Source organism: Annulohypoxylon truncatum (assembly GCF_022578515.1).
Source record: "Annulohypoxylon truncatum strain CBS 140777 unplaced genomic scaffold F4807scaffold_5, whole genome shotgun sequence".
NCBI classification, from domain to species: Eukaryota; Fungi; Ascomycota; class Sordariomycetes; order Xylariales; family Hypoxylaceae; genus Annulohypoxylon; species Annulohypoxylon truncatum.
Genome location: NW_025953791.1, coordinates 1224508 through 1237678, shown reverse-complemented (window position 1 = coordinate 1237678; position 13171 = coordinate 1224508). Strand labels below are relative to the sequence as shown.

General features: G+C 51.8%; 3 protein-coding genes across 3 annotated transcripts; 2 read left to right on the top strand and 1 right to left on the bottom strand.

Annotated features, from left to right (window-relative positions):
* Window positions 1-1337: 1337 nt before the first annotated feature.
* On the bottom strand, window positions 1338-3024 carry F4807DRAFT_450197 (FAD/NAD(P)-binding domain-containing protein; the record flags this gene model as incomplete). The annotated part of the gene is made up of 3 exons (XM_048000096.1): window positions 1338-1355; window positions 1532-2418; window positions 2502-3024. 3 exons carry the CDS (start codon window positions 3022-3024, stop codon window positions 1338-1340), a joined length of 1428 nt encoding a protein of 475 aa, XP_047857725.1.
* A 3058-nt stretch (window positions 3025-6082) lies between these two features.
* F4807DRAFT_413291 (putative polyketide synthase) lies at window positions 6083-11421 on the top strand (the record flags this gene model as incomplete). Its single annotated transcript, XM_047996856.1, has 1 exon — window positions 6083-11421. A coding segment is annotated over one exon (5339 nt), but the record flags the coding sequence as incomplete, so codon positions are not given.
* Window positions 11422-11874: 453 nt separating this feature from the next.
* Window positions 11875-13111, top strand: F4807DRAFT_413255 (uncharacterized protein). Its single transcript, XM_047996855.1, has one exon. The coding sequence runs from the start codon at window positions 11888-11890 to the stop codon at window positions 12737-12739; it is 852 nt and encodes a 283-aa protein (XP_047857723.1). The 5' UTR covers window positions 11875-11887; the 3' UTR covers window positions 12740-13111.
* The last annotated feature ends 60 nt before the right edge of the window (window positions 13112-13171 follow it).

Sequence of the window (13171 nt, the reverse complement as noted above, 5' to 3'; positions counted from 1 at the left end):
GTGCAGAAAGCTTAGCGGTTTGCCATGCTTTACCAGGGATCCCTAGAATACGTGCTTACCTGCCGAGATAATAGACCGTAGGCATCAAGTGCCCGAGCGAGCCTCAGCCTCTAGGACAGTAATCTGTAGGTAATCTAGAAGCTTTCTAGCGTATCATCTTTGGATTTCTTATATGCAGTCAGAATCCTAAATTACTCAGCTTTATCATGAAACCGTTTCACCCGATTGTTAGAAAAAGCTTGGCCCGTAGATCCCATATCTGCGGAGAGGTATTCGCATGGCCTCGTGGTGCCGTTACTATTCTAAGAATTCAGAACAGTTTGATATGCGATCGTCACGAAAAGTTCCATGGTGGGAAAGTGACACGATGACTGCCGTTCATTGAACGCGTAGCTGAAGGAGCTGGAGTGGCTTAGCCTCAGCTCTTCTAGACAGCTTATTACTGTAATGCTCCCCCGGAGTCTTTGATATACCGTAGATTACCTACCCAACTCCAGGCACCTTCAGCAAGAAAGATATCGGTTCCCTCGGAAAAGTTAGGTGATAAATCCGAGCGAAGAGTCAGGGTTCTATCTCGCGTGTTTACCTACTTGCCTCTCAAGTAGGGTAGGTATGTTCGTAAACCTCATCCACAGCCTACCAATCACAAACCTCGCCCTACCGAGAATGAACTATTTTGAGTCTTAGCTAACGCGTCACGATAAGCGATTCCCGTGATACCATCATGTAGCTGGTATAAGCTCTATAGGGCCGGCGTTACTCTTGCCAATTAGCCTCCCGATCCAGTGTTAGTGCTTACTATGTACTTTACACGTCTGACGTCGTTTAGCTACCAAAATGCAGTCGACCTGACTTGCAGTATCGTACATTACTTAAATATGGCAAGGAGCCGAGCTTGAAGTATGAATCAATAATAAATCAATATTGCGTTAGGCAGGTAGATTATATAAGTAGAATATTATGCGCCACGGCGCCTAGTAACGCAATATGGGTGATGACAGAAAGAGAACAACACCCGAAATCGGAACCTTCATCTCCATATTCAAAAGGCTTGGCTTTGATGTACCCCGGATAACTGCGTTGACGATCTCAGGGGTTTGTGTAACAACATGCGGGTTTGGCATTGCATCTGTACCACGTGCTCCTGATGTGTCTCTCCGAAAGATAGCTTCACATCCCAACTTGATTGTCTTGAAATAGCTTCAAGCATGTTATTGGTGATACCTATTTGTCAGCTCGCTTACTCTTTTCCTTAGGCGGCAAGGAAAGAAAATGTATGATATACGACTCGGCCTGATGTTGAAATACGATACGAACAAAGAGATTCGGGGGTTCAATTACTTGTAAAAGTTAACCTAGGGAGGAACACAGATCCTTTGACACTTGCGATTCATAATAAAAGTAGGTATCAGGAAAATTCATAATGTTGACATTAGCAAAAAAACGACAAAACTAAGCTAAATATACAATTCACCACCTAATTCGCCGCAACCGGAACAGCCGTAGCAGGAGCAGCAACAGGACCACCAACCTTCGCAGTCCCATTCCCATTCCCGTTCGCCTTGCCATTCGCTGCACCCGCCTTCGAGGAGGACACCTTCTTCGCGTACTCCTCGACCGTCTGCTTAATCATGCCATCATAGTCAAAATGCCAGATCTTCAGCGACCGGTCCTTGATCTCCTCGAAGCACGTCTCGGCCTTGATCCACTTCTGCTCGTGGCCCCACTCCGGCTGGTGGTACAGGTCGCACACGCGACGGCTGCTGTTGACCAGCCACTGGCTGCGCGTGCGCCGGACCCCGTTGTAAACTTCGAACGCGGACGTCAGCGCCTCCTTCTTCGTCGCCGCCGAGCCCTCTCCCCCCCTCAGCGAGGCTTTAACCTGCCTGAGCAGCGTCACGAGACACAGCGCGTCCTCGATGCCGCAGCACGCGCCGGCGCCGTGGTGCGGGCTCGACGCGTGCGCGGCGTCGCCGGCGAGGCAGACGACGCCCTTGTTGAAGAAGGGGGCGGGGAAGTCCCAGGTGTCGTAGACGGCCCACTTATCTAGTTTCTCCGGGAAGTGCTGGATCAGCGCCATGAGGCGGGGGTTCCAGTCGGCGAACGACTCCTCGAGGTCCTTGCGCAGAGCCGGCATGACGGTCACCTTGTCGTCCGGCCACTCGTTGGGGTCGGAGAGGAAGGCCGTCGCGTTGACCATCGTCTGGTTGGCGACGGGGTAGTGGATTAGGTGGGCGTTGGGGCCCACGTGGTTGTGCTGGTTTCTGGCCTTGTACTCGCCTAGGGCCTGGATCGCCTTCTCCATCGGTACCAGGGCGCGATATGCGACTTTGTGGGTATAATGCGGATAGGAGGCCGGGTTATCACTTCCGAACATGATTTCCCTAACCCGCGACTTGATACCATCGCACCCAATAACTTCAGAATTATAATTGCATCAGCATCGTTAAGCAAATCTGCCTGGATAAACAATCGATTAAAAGTGGACGACATGAACTCACCGGCATCGGCCACCGCCGTCGTTCCATCAGTGAACTTGAGCTGGACCCTCCCATCTGGACCCTTTTCCTCAATGGTATCCAAACGCTTCTTGAGTTCGACAATATCTTGGGGTATAACCTTCACCAATGCCTCTAAGAACTGATCACGTCGAGTGCCCTCAAATCCCTTGTACCCAGCATCGATCTTGTAGAGAAGTGGTTGGTACGTGGGGTCGTCCTTTCGACGTTTGTTGTATCCGTCAGTCCATCGTAAGTAATCGTTCGGATCGTCCTTATCTAGAGATGTGGCGACGGAGCCACCAGATCTGAGAGCACTGGCAATATCCGGGTTCATCAATCCCATGCATCGTATAGCGTTAGCCGTGAAGGCCATACCGGCGCCGATCTCTCGGAAGCCTTTAGCTTGTTCGTAAACCTTAACCTTGACATCTTGCTTGATGAGGCCGGCTGCGAGGCAGAGGCCGATAATGCCACCGCCAACGATGGCTATCTCGATAGGAGACTCTTCAACAATTCCAGGCATGGTGGGATAAGTTTGATAAAGTAATGATTTTTAATTGAGCTCTCGTAAGGGGCCACGGAAGGGTTATTGCTGAGATAAACTAACCTAAGACGCTAGATTTAAACCTGTGACACAATGGACTTTACAACTCCGAACGTACGATGGGGACCGCCGGGAATACCGTACAATGGGACGAGCGTGAGGCCTTACAAACTCCTAAAAGTACTTGGCATCAAGTAAATCGACGGCAAAACATTCCCGACGGGGTTCTAGGTGGCACGGCGTCGAGCAGAGCTGAGTCATGATAATAGTTAAGGCAGTGATGACCACCCACTATAGAAACCTGTTTCAGCGTACTCAATCAATCATAACTACCAGGAATGCTGGTCGCGGAACTTGGCGTTAGTAACAAGGAATAGTACAGATTGAAGGCATTAGTGATACTTAGTACACTATGTTAGCTTACACTTGAAATAAGAGCCGGAGTAACTCGCCCCCGGCGATTTTTACCGTCACCGAGCTATGCGTCAGCCACGGAATCACGGCCGAGACGGTCAATCACAACTCTTTGCGGAACAGGGCGTAGATGCCAGGCTTGCGGCTGAAATTTCCGCTGGATTTCCTAAATCCGCTTAGGTTAATCCCACCCTATAATCAACGAGCAGCCACCCCTATCCACGTACACCAACACCAACACCATACAACGCCAAGCAACGGCATACATGGCTTATATAATCGTTTTGAGAGTTATGCCGGTAGGCTATATGCCACGGCGACGCCGCACGCTAAGTGAACTTCTCATCTTCTGAGGACCCGACCTAGGCGATTTCCTAGGAAAACATGGTACAACGGCGAAGGAGCCATGACAAAATCCAAAATCAGACCTTGGGTATTCGAAGAGGCCATAGAATATTCCTTAGAATCTGAAACGCCACCCAAGATATAGCAACGCGCAAAAATAGGTCCGCATTCCTTCTCTTTCGAGCAAGTGGTTCTTCGGAGGATCGTCTGTCATGAATACCTGGGCTGACTTCGAGAACTCTTGCTTAGATCTGGTCGGAGTTTTTATACAGCACCTCATTGAATTCCAGAATCTGAGCTAACTGCAGTAGCGCCAGCGGCACGTTCTGGCCCCGTTTTTGCGGGACCTTTGCCTTGATGAGATTCCTTCGGTACAACTTTCGCACGTGTTTTCTTATCTCGCGCCGCTCGTGAGGTTCTGGACGAGTGGATGAACGGGCAGGGCACGAGAAAGAACTTGGTTGGCTCGCAGTTTGCCTCCATCCACCTTTTCGCCTTTTGCGTGATTTCGGCTAGGCAGTTGCTTATACTGACATCCCGTTGACATGTACAGCCTTCCTGTGAAACACAGTGTTAGCGATAAGCCTAGGCGATAGATGCAACGTCTTGCCTTTCTCCATGGCCGAGGGTAAGGCGATTACTCGCAAGGGGATTCTTTGTGTTCCATTTTGCCGTATCTATCAGCCGTGATAGTTGTCTTAGTATATGTATTGCTCGATGTTGGCGTCTGGCCTTCTCAAAAATATCAGCAGTCGAGCAGCTTCTTCTCCTTCTCATCTACCCCTTATAGATTTGTAACTTCCCGTGGTCTCACGATCGCGACCATCATTGACGTTGGGTGTCATTCTCTCACTTACCACAAAACCCATCATCCCAACATCTTCAACTTTTAGATCATAGCCTCATATCATTTTGACGTGCTATGGACAAGGCTGTCTGATAGACTATCCACGTAACGCGAATTTCAACACTCGATTCGTTAGCCTTAACTCAACTTCCTTTTTAACAATAACAATATCCACACATATTCACAATGGTCGATATGGGAGAACGTCCAAGTGGCCCTTTGCCTGGGCCTACCGTCCTACTCTTTGGCCCCCTCGCTTTGTCTTTCGATGAGGCTGCCTTTGCTCAAGTTCGCAAGAGCGTCGTTGAGAACGAGGACTTCCGCTGGGTCATCGACACCGTTGCCGAATTCCCTCAGATTTGGAAGTCCCTTACGACCTCTATCCCGAGCCTGAAGACCGCATCCGGACTTAAGCAATTGGAGGATTTGAGCGATGCTTTCCGAACGGGGCGACCACTCGAAACCTCCTTTCCCCTCCCGAACAAGCTTCTCATCCCTCTCGTGATCGTCTCTCATCTCACTCAATATGCCACCTTCTTGCGTAACAGCACCGAGGGAGAACATGTCGACCCATTCGTTACATCTAAGATAGATAGAGAGACTCTTGGTCTTTGCACCGGACTTCTAAGTGCCTTTGCTGTTTCTAGCTCTGGTAACAGCGAGCAGTTCAAGAAGTACGCTGCTGTTGCCGTGCGACTGGCTATGCTGATCGGTACCGCTGTCGATGCCCAAGACGAGGCCACCGAACCGTCTAAGTCTCTTAGCGCCGCATGGAACTCCGCTGAGAGTGGTGAGGAGCTGAAGCGTATTGTAAACAGCTTCCCTGAAGTAAGCACCTCCCCCACACTTCCGAGCTCTTGAAAGATAAGTTCTAACCCAATGTTTTAGACCTATGTTTCAGTAAACTATGATGAGAACCGTGCCACGGTCACGACCAAGGCCTCGGCTATCTCTAAGCTCGTGTTGCAGCTGAGAGGTGCCGGCCTCATCGCCTCGGAGGTCGGCCTCTTCGGCCGTTTCCATGCCAGCATCAACCTCGAGAAGCTCGGACTTCTCCTCGAGTTTGTTGAGGCACACTCCGAATTCCAGTTCCCGAATGCCGAATCGGGGCTGGCGGTGCCCACCCGCTCTAACCGGGGCGGCGATCTCATCACGCACGGCTCGCTGCACCAGCACGCGTTGCAATCTATCCTCGCGGAGCCGCCGCAGTGGTTCCAAACCGTCTCCGTTGTGCGCGATGCTACTCTCATCAACAAGGATTCGTGCATTCTATCATTCGGCCCCGAGCGTGCCGTCCCGCCTTCGCTTCTGCGCAGCCTCAACCCCCAGGTCATTCACGTCGCCGACCTAGACGGCGCATCCTCTCGCTTCGAGGCCTTCTCTCAAAAGGACCTGCGGACTTTCTCCGACAACGATGTCGCCGTCGTCGGTATGTCTATCAAGGTGGCTGGTGCCGAGACCTTGGACGACTTCTGGGATCTCCTTGTCTCTGCGAAGTCCCAGCACAAGGAGGTGCCCAAAGAGCGGTTCACTTTCGAAACTGCCTTCCGTGACGTCGAGCCTAAGCGAAAGTGGTTCGGAAATTTCATCGAGAACTATGACAAGTTCGATCACAAGTTCTTCAAGAAGAGCCCCCGCGAGAGTTCTACGATGGACCCTCAACAGCGCAATTTCCTCCAGTGCGCTTACCAAGCTGTGGAGCAGTCTGGCTATTTCCAATATGGCGAGCCCGACAACCGCATCGGCTGCTTTGTTGGTGTCTGCTCTCGTGACTACGACTGCAACATCGCATGTCATGCTGCTAACGCTTTTAGCGCCACTGGTAACTTGCAGAGCTTTATCTCTGGTAAGGTCAGCCACTACTTCGGTTGGACTGGCCCTGGTTTGACAATCGACACTGCCTGTTCCTCCTCTGCTGTTGCCATCCACCAAGCTTGCCGAGCTATCATCACTGGCGAATGCACAGCTGCTCTTGCTGGCGGTACCAATGTTGTGACCAACCCTCTATGGTTCCAGAATCTGGCTGGCGCCTCATTCTTGAGCACCACTGGGCAATGCAAGCCATTCGATGCCAAGGCTGATGGCTATTGCAGAGGTGAAGGTGTTGCCGCTGTATTCTTGAAGAAGCTCTCCGCTGCCGTTGCCGATGGCGACCAAATCCTCGGTGTTGTCGCTGCAACAGGCGTACAGCAGAATGAAAATTGCACGCCCATCTTTGTTCCCAATGCGCCGTCTCTTTCTGATCTCTTCCGTGGCGTCACCAAGCAAGCTCGTCTTAAGCCTTCTCAGATCTCAGTTGTTGAGGCTCACGGTACTGGCACTGGCGTCGGTGACCCGGCTGAGTACAATGGCATCCGACAAGTTCTTGGCGGCCAAGCTTCTGGACGTGACAAGAACCTCCTTCTAGGATCCGTGAAGGGTCTCATCGGCCACACCGAGGCGACATCGGGTATCGTCTCGATGGTCAAAGTCATGCTCATGATTCAGAAGGGAATGGTCCCACCACAGCCTAGTCACACTCAAATCAACCCGGCTATTGGTGCGACTCCTGCCGATAAGATGACGATCCCGACTAGCCTACAGACATGGGATGACGATTTCCGGGCTGCACTCATCAACAACTACGGTGCTTCAGGTTCCAACGCTTCAATGATTATCACGCAATCGCCATTCGCTAAGGCGATCAAGGACGCTTCCGAAGTTCCTGCCGGTGGAAAGTACCCCTTCTGGCTCGCGGGTCTCGATGACCAGAGTCTTCGCCGATATGCGAAGGTCTTCCGCAAATTCCTTAACAACAAGAGCTACAAAGCTACCGACCTCTCCCTACCTAACGTCTCCTTCAATTTAGCTCGCCAGAGCAACCGATCGCTTGAAAAGGCGGTTCTGTTCAGCGCGCGATCAGTAGAGGAGCTTGACCAGAAACTGGCTTCTCTCGAGAAGGGTGACGCTAGCGTAGCATCCATCGCTCGTCCCGAATCCAAGCCCGTTGTGCTCTGCTTCGGCGGTCAAGTGTCTACCTTTGTCGGTCTAGACCAAGGTCTATACCAGAGAGTGGCTGTCCTGCGAAAGCACCTGAACAATGTCGACGCCGTCGTTCGCTCTTTCGGTGCCGAGAGTATCTTCCCCGGTATTTTCGATTCCACCCCAGCTAAGGACACCGTTCATTTGCAGACCATGCTCTTTGCTATCGGGTACGCCACAGCACGCAGCTGGATTGAATCTGGTATCAAGCCCGTCGCAGTCATGGGACACAGCTTCGGCGAACTCACTGCGCTTGCCATTTCGGGTGTGCTTTCATTGGAAGACGCCGTGAAGTTGGTAATCAACCGCGGGACTCTTGTCCGTGATGCTTGGGGTAGCGACAAGGGAGCTATGTTGGCTGTGGAGGCTGATTTGGCTGAGGTTGAAAAACTACTGGTCGAGTCAAACAGCAAGGTCCCCAACGAGAAACCAGCGAGCATTGCTTGCTACAACGGACCTCGCAGCTTCACAGTGGCCGGTCCTACTGCGGCAATTGATTCGTTCGCTGCCACCATCCCATCATCGCTCAGGTCCAAGAGACTGAATGTGACCAACTCATTCCACTGCGCCCTTGTAGATCCTCTCGTCGAGGCATTGGAGCTGGTCGGAAAAATGCTCACCTTCCGCAAGCCCACTATCCCCATCGAGAGAGCCTCGGAATTCCCCACACAAGAGAGGCACACGGCTAAGTTCATTGCTGAACACATGCGCTCTCCAGTCTACTTCAACCATGCTGTACAACGACTCTCTAAGCAGTACCCGTCGGCAATCTTCCTAGAAGCTAGCTCCAACTCCACTATCACCATGATGGCTAGCCGTGCCCTAGGCAGCCCCAGCGGCTCTCACTTCCAGGCCATTAACATCACCAACACCGACAAGGCATGGGACAACCTCGTTGATGCCACGATCAGTTTGTGGAAGGCCGGCAGCACTGTGCAGCATTGGGCTCACCAAGCTTCTCAGACCAAGGACCACTCGCCTCTCCTGCTACCTCCCTATCAATTCGAGCTTGCTAGCCACTGGGTTGATTTCAAGGTGCCTCCCAAGGTCGCCGCGCTTCCTCCGGCACAGAAGACTCAGCCGGAAGAAGAAAAGGTACCGGAGGGTCTCCTAACCTTCGTCGGCTACCAGGACAGCAAGAAGCGTGTTGCTAAGTTCAGAATCAACACCATGATTCCCAAGTACGAGAAACTCATTGTGGGTCACGTCATCGCGCAGACCGCCTCCATTTGCCCGGCAACGGTGCAGCTCGACCTTGTCATCGAGGCTATGCGTGGTATCCGACCAGATCTCGCGGCTGCTAAGCTTGAGCCGCAGGTGCACGTCGTGGAGAACCAGTCGCCAATTTGCGTCAACCCATCACGGGGCGTCTGGATTGAGCTAGAAGAAGATGCAACCGGGAAGAGCCCCTCTTGGAACTTCCAGGTGTTCAGCACCGACATGCCCCAGGGTACAGCCAAGACCCTTCACACCACGGGCAAGGTCGCTTTCTGCTCGACTGAAGACTTGACTTTGAAGCTCGAGTTCGCGCGTCTGGAGCGACTCATCGGTCATTCTCGCTGCGTCGAGCTTTTGCAGAGCGGTGATGTTGATGAGATCCTTTCCAACAGGAACATCTACAAGATCTTCTCTGAAGTTGTAGACTATGGAGAGGATTACCGCGGTCTCAAGAAGCTGGTCGGCTGCGGAAACCAATCTGCTGGTCTCGTCGTGAAGAAATACAACCCTGACACCTGGCTCGATGCGCACTTGGCTGACAGCTTCTGCCAAGTCGGTGGCATCTACGTCAACTGCATGACGGACCGATCCCCCTCTGAGATGTACATCGCCAACGGTATTGAGCAGTGGATCCGTTCTCCTAAGCTCCGCCCTGGTGATGCTCGACCCGACAGCTTCCACGTGCTTGCAACTCATCACCCGTCAGATAAGCAATACCTCACCGATGTATTTGTCTTCCACCCTGAGACTGGCGCCCTGTTAGAAGCCATCCTTGGAATTAGCTATGTCAAGATCCCGAAGGCTTCCATGAGTAAATTGCTCTCGCGCCTTACTGTCGGAGGTGCCACTGTCGCTTCGCCCTCTGAGCCGGCGAAGGTCACTCTATTCGAGGCTGCCCCTACCCAGATCGTGCCGCCGCAACCAACTCACGTCAAGGAACCCAAAGCGTCAAAGGCACCTAAAGCACCCAAGGCACCCAAGCAGCCCAAGGTGGCCAAGCCTAAGTCAAATGTCGCGCCTAAGGTTAAGGATATCCTAGCCGAACTTTCAGGTCTCGAGTTGGACGAGATTAAGGATGATAGTATGCTAGCTGACCTCGGCATCGACTCCTTAATGGGTATGGAGATGGCTCACGAAATCGAGGCGGCTTTCAAGATTACGTTGCCTGAAAGTGAACTTATGGAGGTGATTGATATGCCCAGTCTGATGGCATGCGTGCAGAGAGCCGTAGGCGGAGATGCCGCTAGCGCCGATGAGGTCAGCGAAGAAAGCGAAGAAGACGTTTCTAGCGACAGTGATTCCAGGTCTTACAGCCCTAGTGAGTCTTCTTCGGGTCACCCTAGTGGTCTAACCACCCCGCTGGTCGACTACGAGAAGGACCCATACGACGATGGGGAGTTGAAGCTTCCTTTCGCCAAGGTCATGGAAGCTTTCAACGAGACGAAGGCTCTTACGGATGACAAGATTGCCGAATATGGTCAGGAGAACTACTTCGACACTGTGATGCCATTGCAGACGGATATGTGCGTTGCCCTCACTCTTGAAGCTTTCGAGGAACTCGGACATCGATTCCGTGACGCGAAACCTGGTGACAAATTCTCTCGAATTTCTCATCCTAAGGAACACAGCCGCTTGGTGGACTACTTGTACCAGATGCTAGAGAAGGAATCTCACATCATTAACGTCAACGGTGACACTATCACTCGTACGGCCGTAGCAGCTCCGACAAGATCGAGCAAGGAGATTCTTGAGGACTTACTAGCGCGATTCCCAGACCAGACAACAGCCGACAAACTTACCTTCTATACCGGATCTAACCTCGCCGAGGTCTTGAAGGGAACAACAGACGGTATCAAATTAATCTTCGGTACTCCCGAGGGACGTGAGCTCGTCTCTGGTTTGTACGCCGAGTGGCCCATTAACCGACTATTCTACAAGCAGATGGAGGACTTCCTCGCTAGACTTGTCTCCAAGCTTGATATGAGCGAAGGCCCACTTAAAATCCTTGAGATGGGTGCTGGAACTGGAGGCACGACCAGATGGCTCGTTCCCCTCCTTGCTTCTCTGAACGTGCCGGTTGAATACACCTTCACCGATCTTGCGCCATCATTCGTGGCACTTGCTCGTAAGAAGTTCAAGCCGTACCCCTTCATGAAGTTCAGGACCCACGACATCGAGAAGGCGCCGGCTGATGAGCTGATTGGAACCCAACACATCGTTGTTGCTAGCAACGCCGTCCACGCCACACACTCTCTGCGAGTATCTGGTTCGAACATCCGCAAGGCCCTGCGCCCTGATGGATTCCTCATGATGCTTGAAATGACCGGTACACTGTACTGGGTTGATATGATCTTCGGGCTATTTGAGGGTTGGTGGTTCTTCGATGACGGACGCACTCACGCCGTCACACATGAGCTTAGATGGGAGAAGGAACTGCAAGCGGTCGGCTACGGACACGTCGACTGGACAGACGGTGCTCGACCCGAGAACAAGTGCGAGAAATTGATCATCGCGATGGCCTCGGGTGAGAGGTGCGAACGGCTCCAAATTCCCTCCTCCTCTCTACCTGTTAAGAGTCTATCAGCTGACCTCGAGGCACGACAAACAGTCGTCGATAGATACGTCCGAAACCTGACCGAAGGCTTCTCCGCCGGCCTTGAAAGCGCGTCACAATACGGTCTTCCTAGTTCGAACACAGATGGGAAAACAATCTTGGTCACAGGTGCTACTGGTAGCCTGGGATCACACCTCATCGCCCAATTCGCAGAATTGCCAGATGTTACCCGTGTTGTATGCCTCAACAGACGCAGTCGAACAGACCCTAAGGAACGGCAGAAGCAAGCTCTTATCAAAAAGGGCATCTCCTTATCCGCAGAAGCGACCGAAAAACTAAACGTCTTCGAGACCGATATGTCGAAGCCGAACCTTGGCCTACCCGTCGAGGATTACGAAAACCTTGTTAATAATGTAACCCACATCGTCCACAACGCATGGCTCATGAACGCGAAGTGGCCACTTCGCAACTTCGAAGCACAATTCCAAATCATGAAAAATCTCCTTAACCTTTCTCGTGAAATTTCGACTCGGCGTGCCCCGGGCTTTAAGGTTACCTTCCAATTCATATCTTCCATCGCTACGGTTGGTCACCGGCCAATCTGGTCAGGCGAGCCGATAGTACCGGAGGAACGGATGACGATCGAGTCCGTCCTGCCTACGGGATACGGCGATGCTAAATATATCTGCGAACTTATGATCGATGAAACGCTGCACAAGCATCCAGACCGCTTCCGTGCTATGGTCGTCCGTCCTGGGCAGATAGCAGGTTCCAGCACCAGCGGTTACTGGAACCCGATGGAACACCTTTCCTTCTTAATTAAATCGTCTCAAACATTAAAGGCGTTGCCCGACTTTGACGGGCTTCTCTCTTGGACGCCGGTTGACGAAGTTGCCGGCACGCTTGTTGACCTTGTCTTCCTCCCCGAAGATAAGACACATTATCCTATCTACCATGTCGATAACCCGGTCCGGCAGCCATGGAAAGAGATGATCCCGGTATTGGCCGACGCATTAGACATTTCGCCAGACGGCGTGATTCCATTCGAAGACTGGGTACAACGTGTTCGGGATCACCCTAGACAGGTCGAGGGTCCCGAGGGCGAAAACCCGGCTTTCTTACTGATTGATTTCCTTGACGATAACTTCATTCGCATGTCGTGCGGTGGTCTTTTACTTGATACCATCAAGGTCCGAGAACACTCGAAGACCTTGGCGAACGCTGGTCCTGTTAATGAAAAGGTGACCAAGCAGTTTATTCAGAGTTGGAAAGATATGGGGTTCTTGAGTCAATGACATCGTTTCCATCTTTTATGTTTGGCTTGGTTGGTCCTCTGTGGGGTTGGTATTGTACTATGTTATATGTAACCTTCATTTACTTTTCTATGATGTAAAATGATTTCCGGTATATAGAAGAGGTCTAAGGCAATAGACTTTCATTTCCTGTTCAAATCTGATGGATACGAAAATCCTTGGCATTTGGTTGCTGATTGCAAGTGTGACTCGATCCTGGTGAATCTAGTTGGTGAATCAAATGTATGTCGTACTGATATAAGAGGTTCATAGACGAGAGCAATCACGGTTATGGTGATCTTGGGTTGTGTAATGTTGAAGTGGAGAAATCGAGGTAGTTAGTAAGCGGCCAATCCAAAACACGTGATATCCTTCGTTCATCCCACCTGTGTCTGCTCTGTGTTGACGGGCAGGTACGAGGGTACGTGAAGCAAG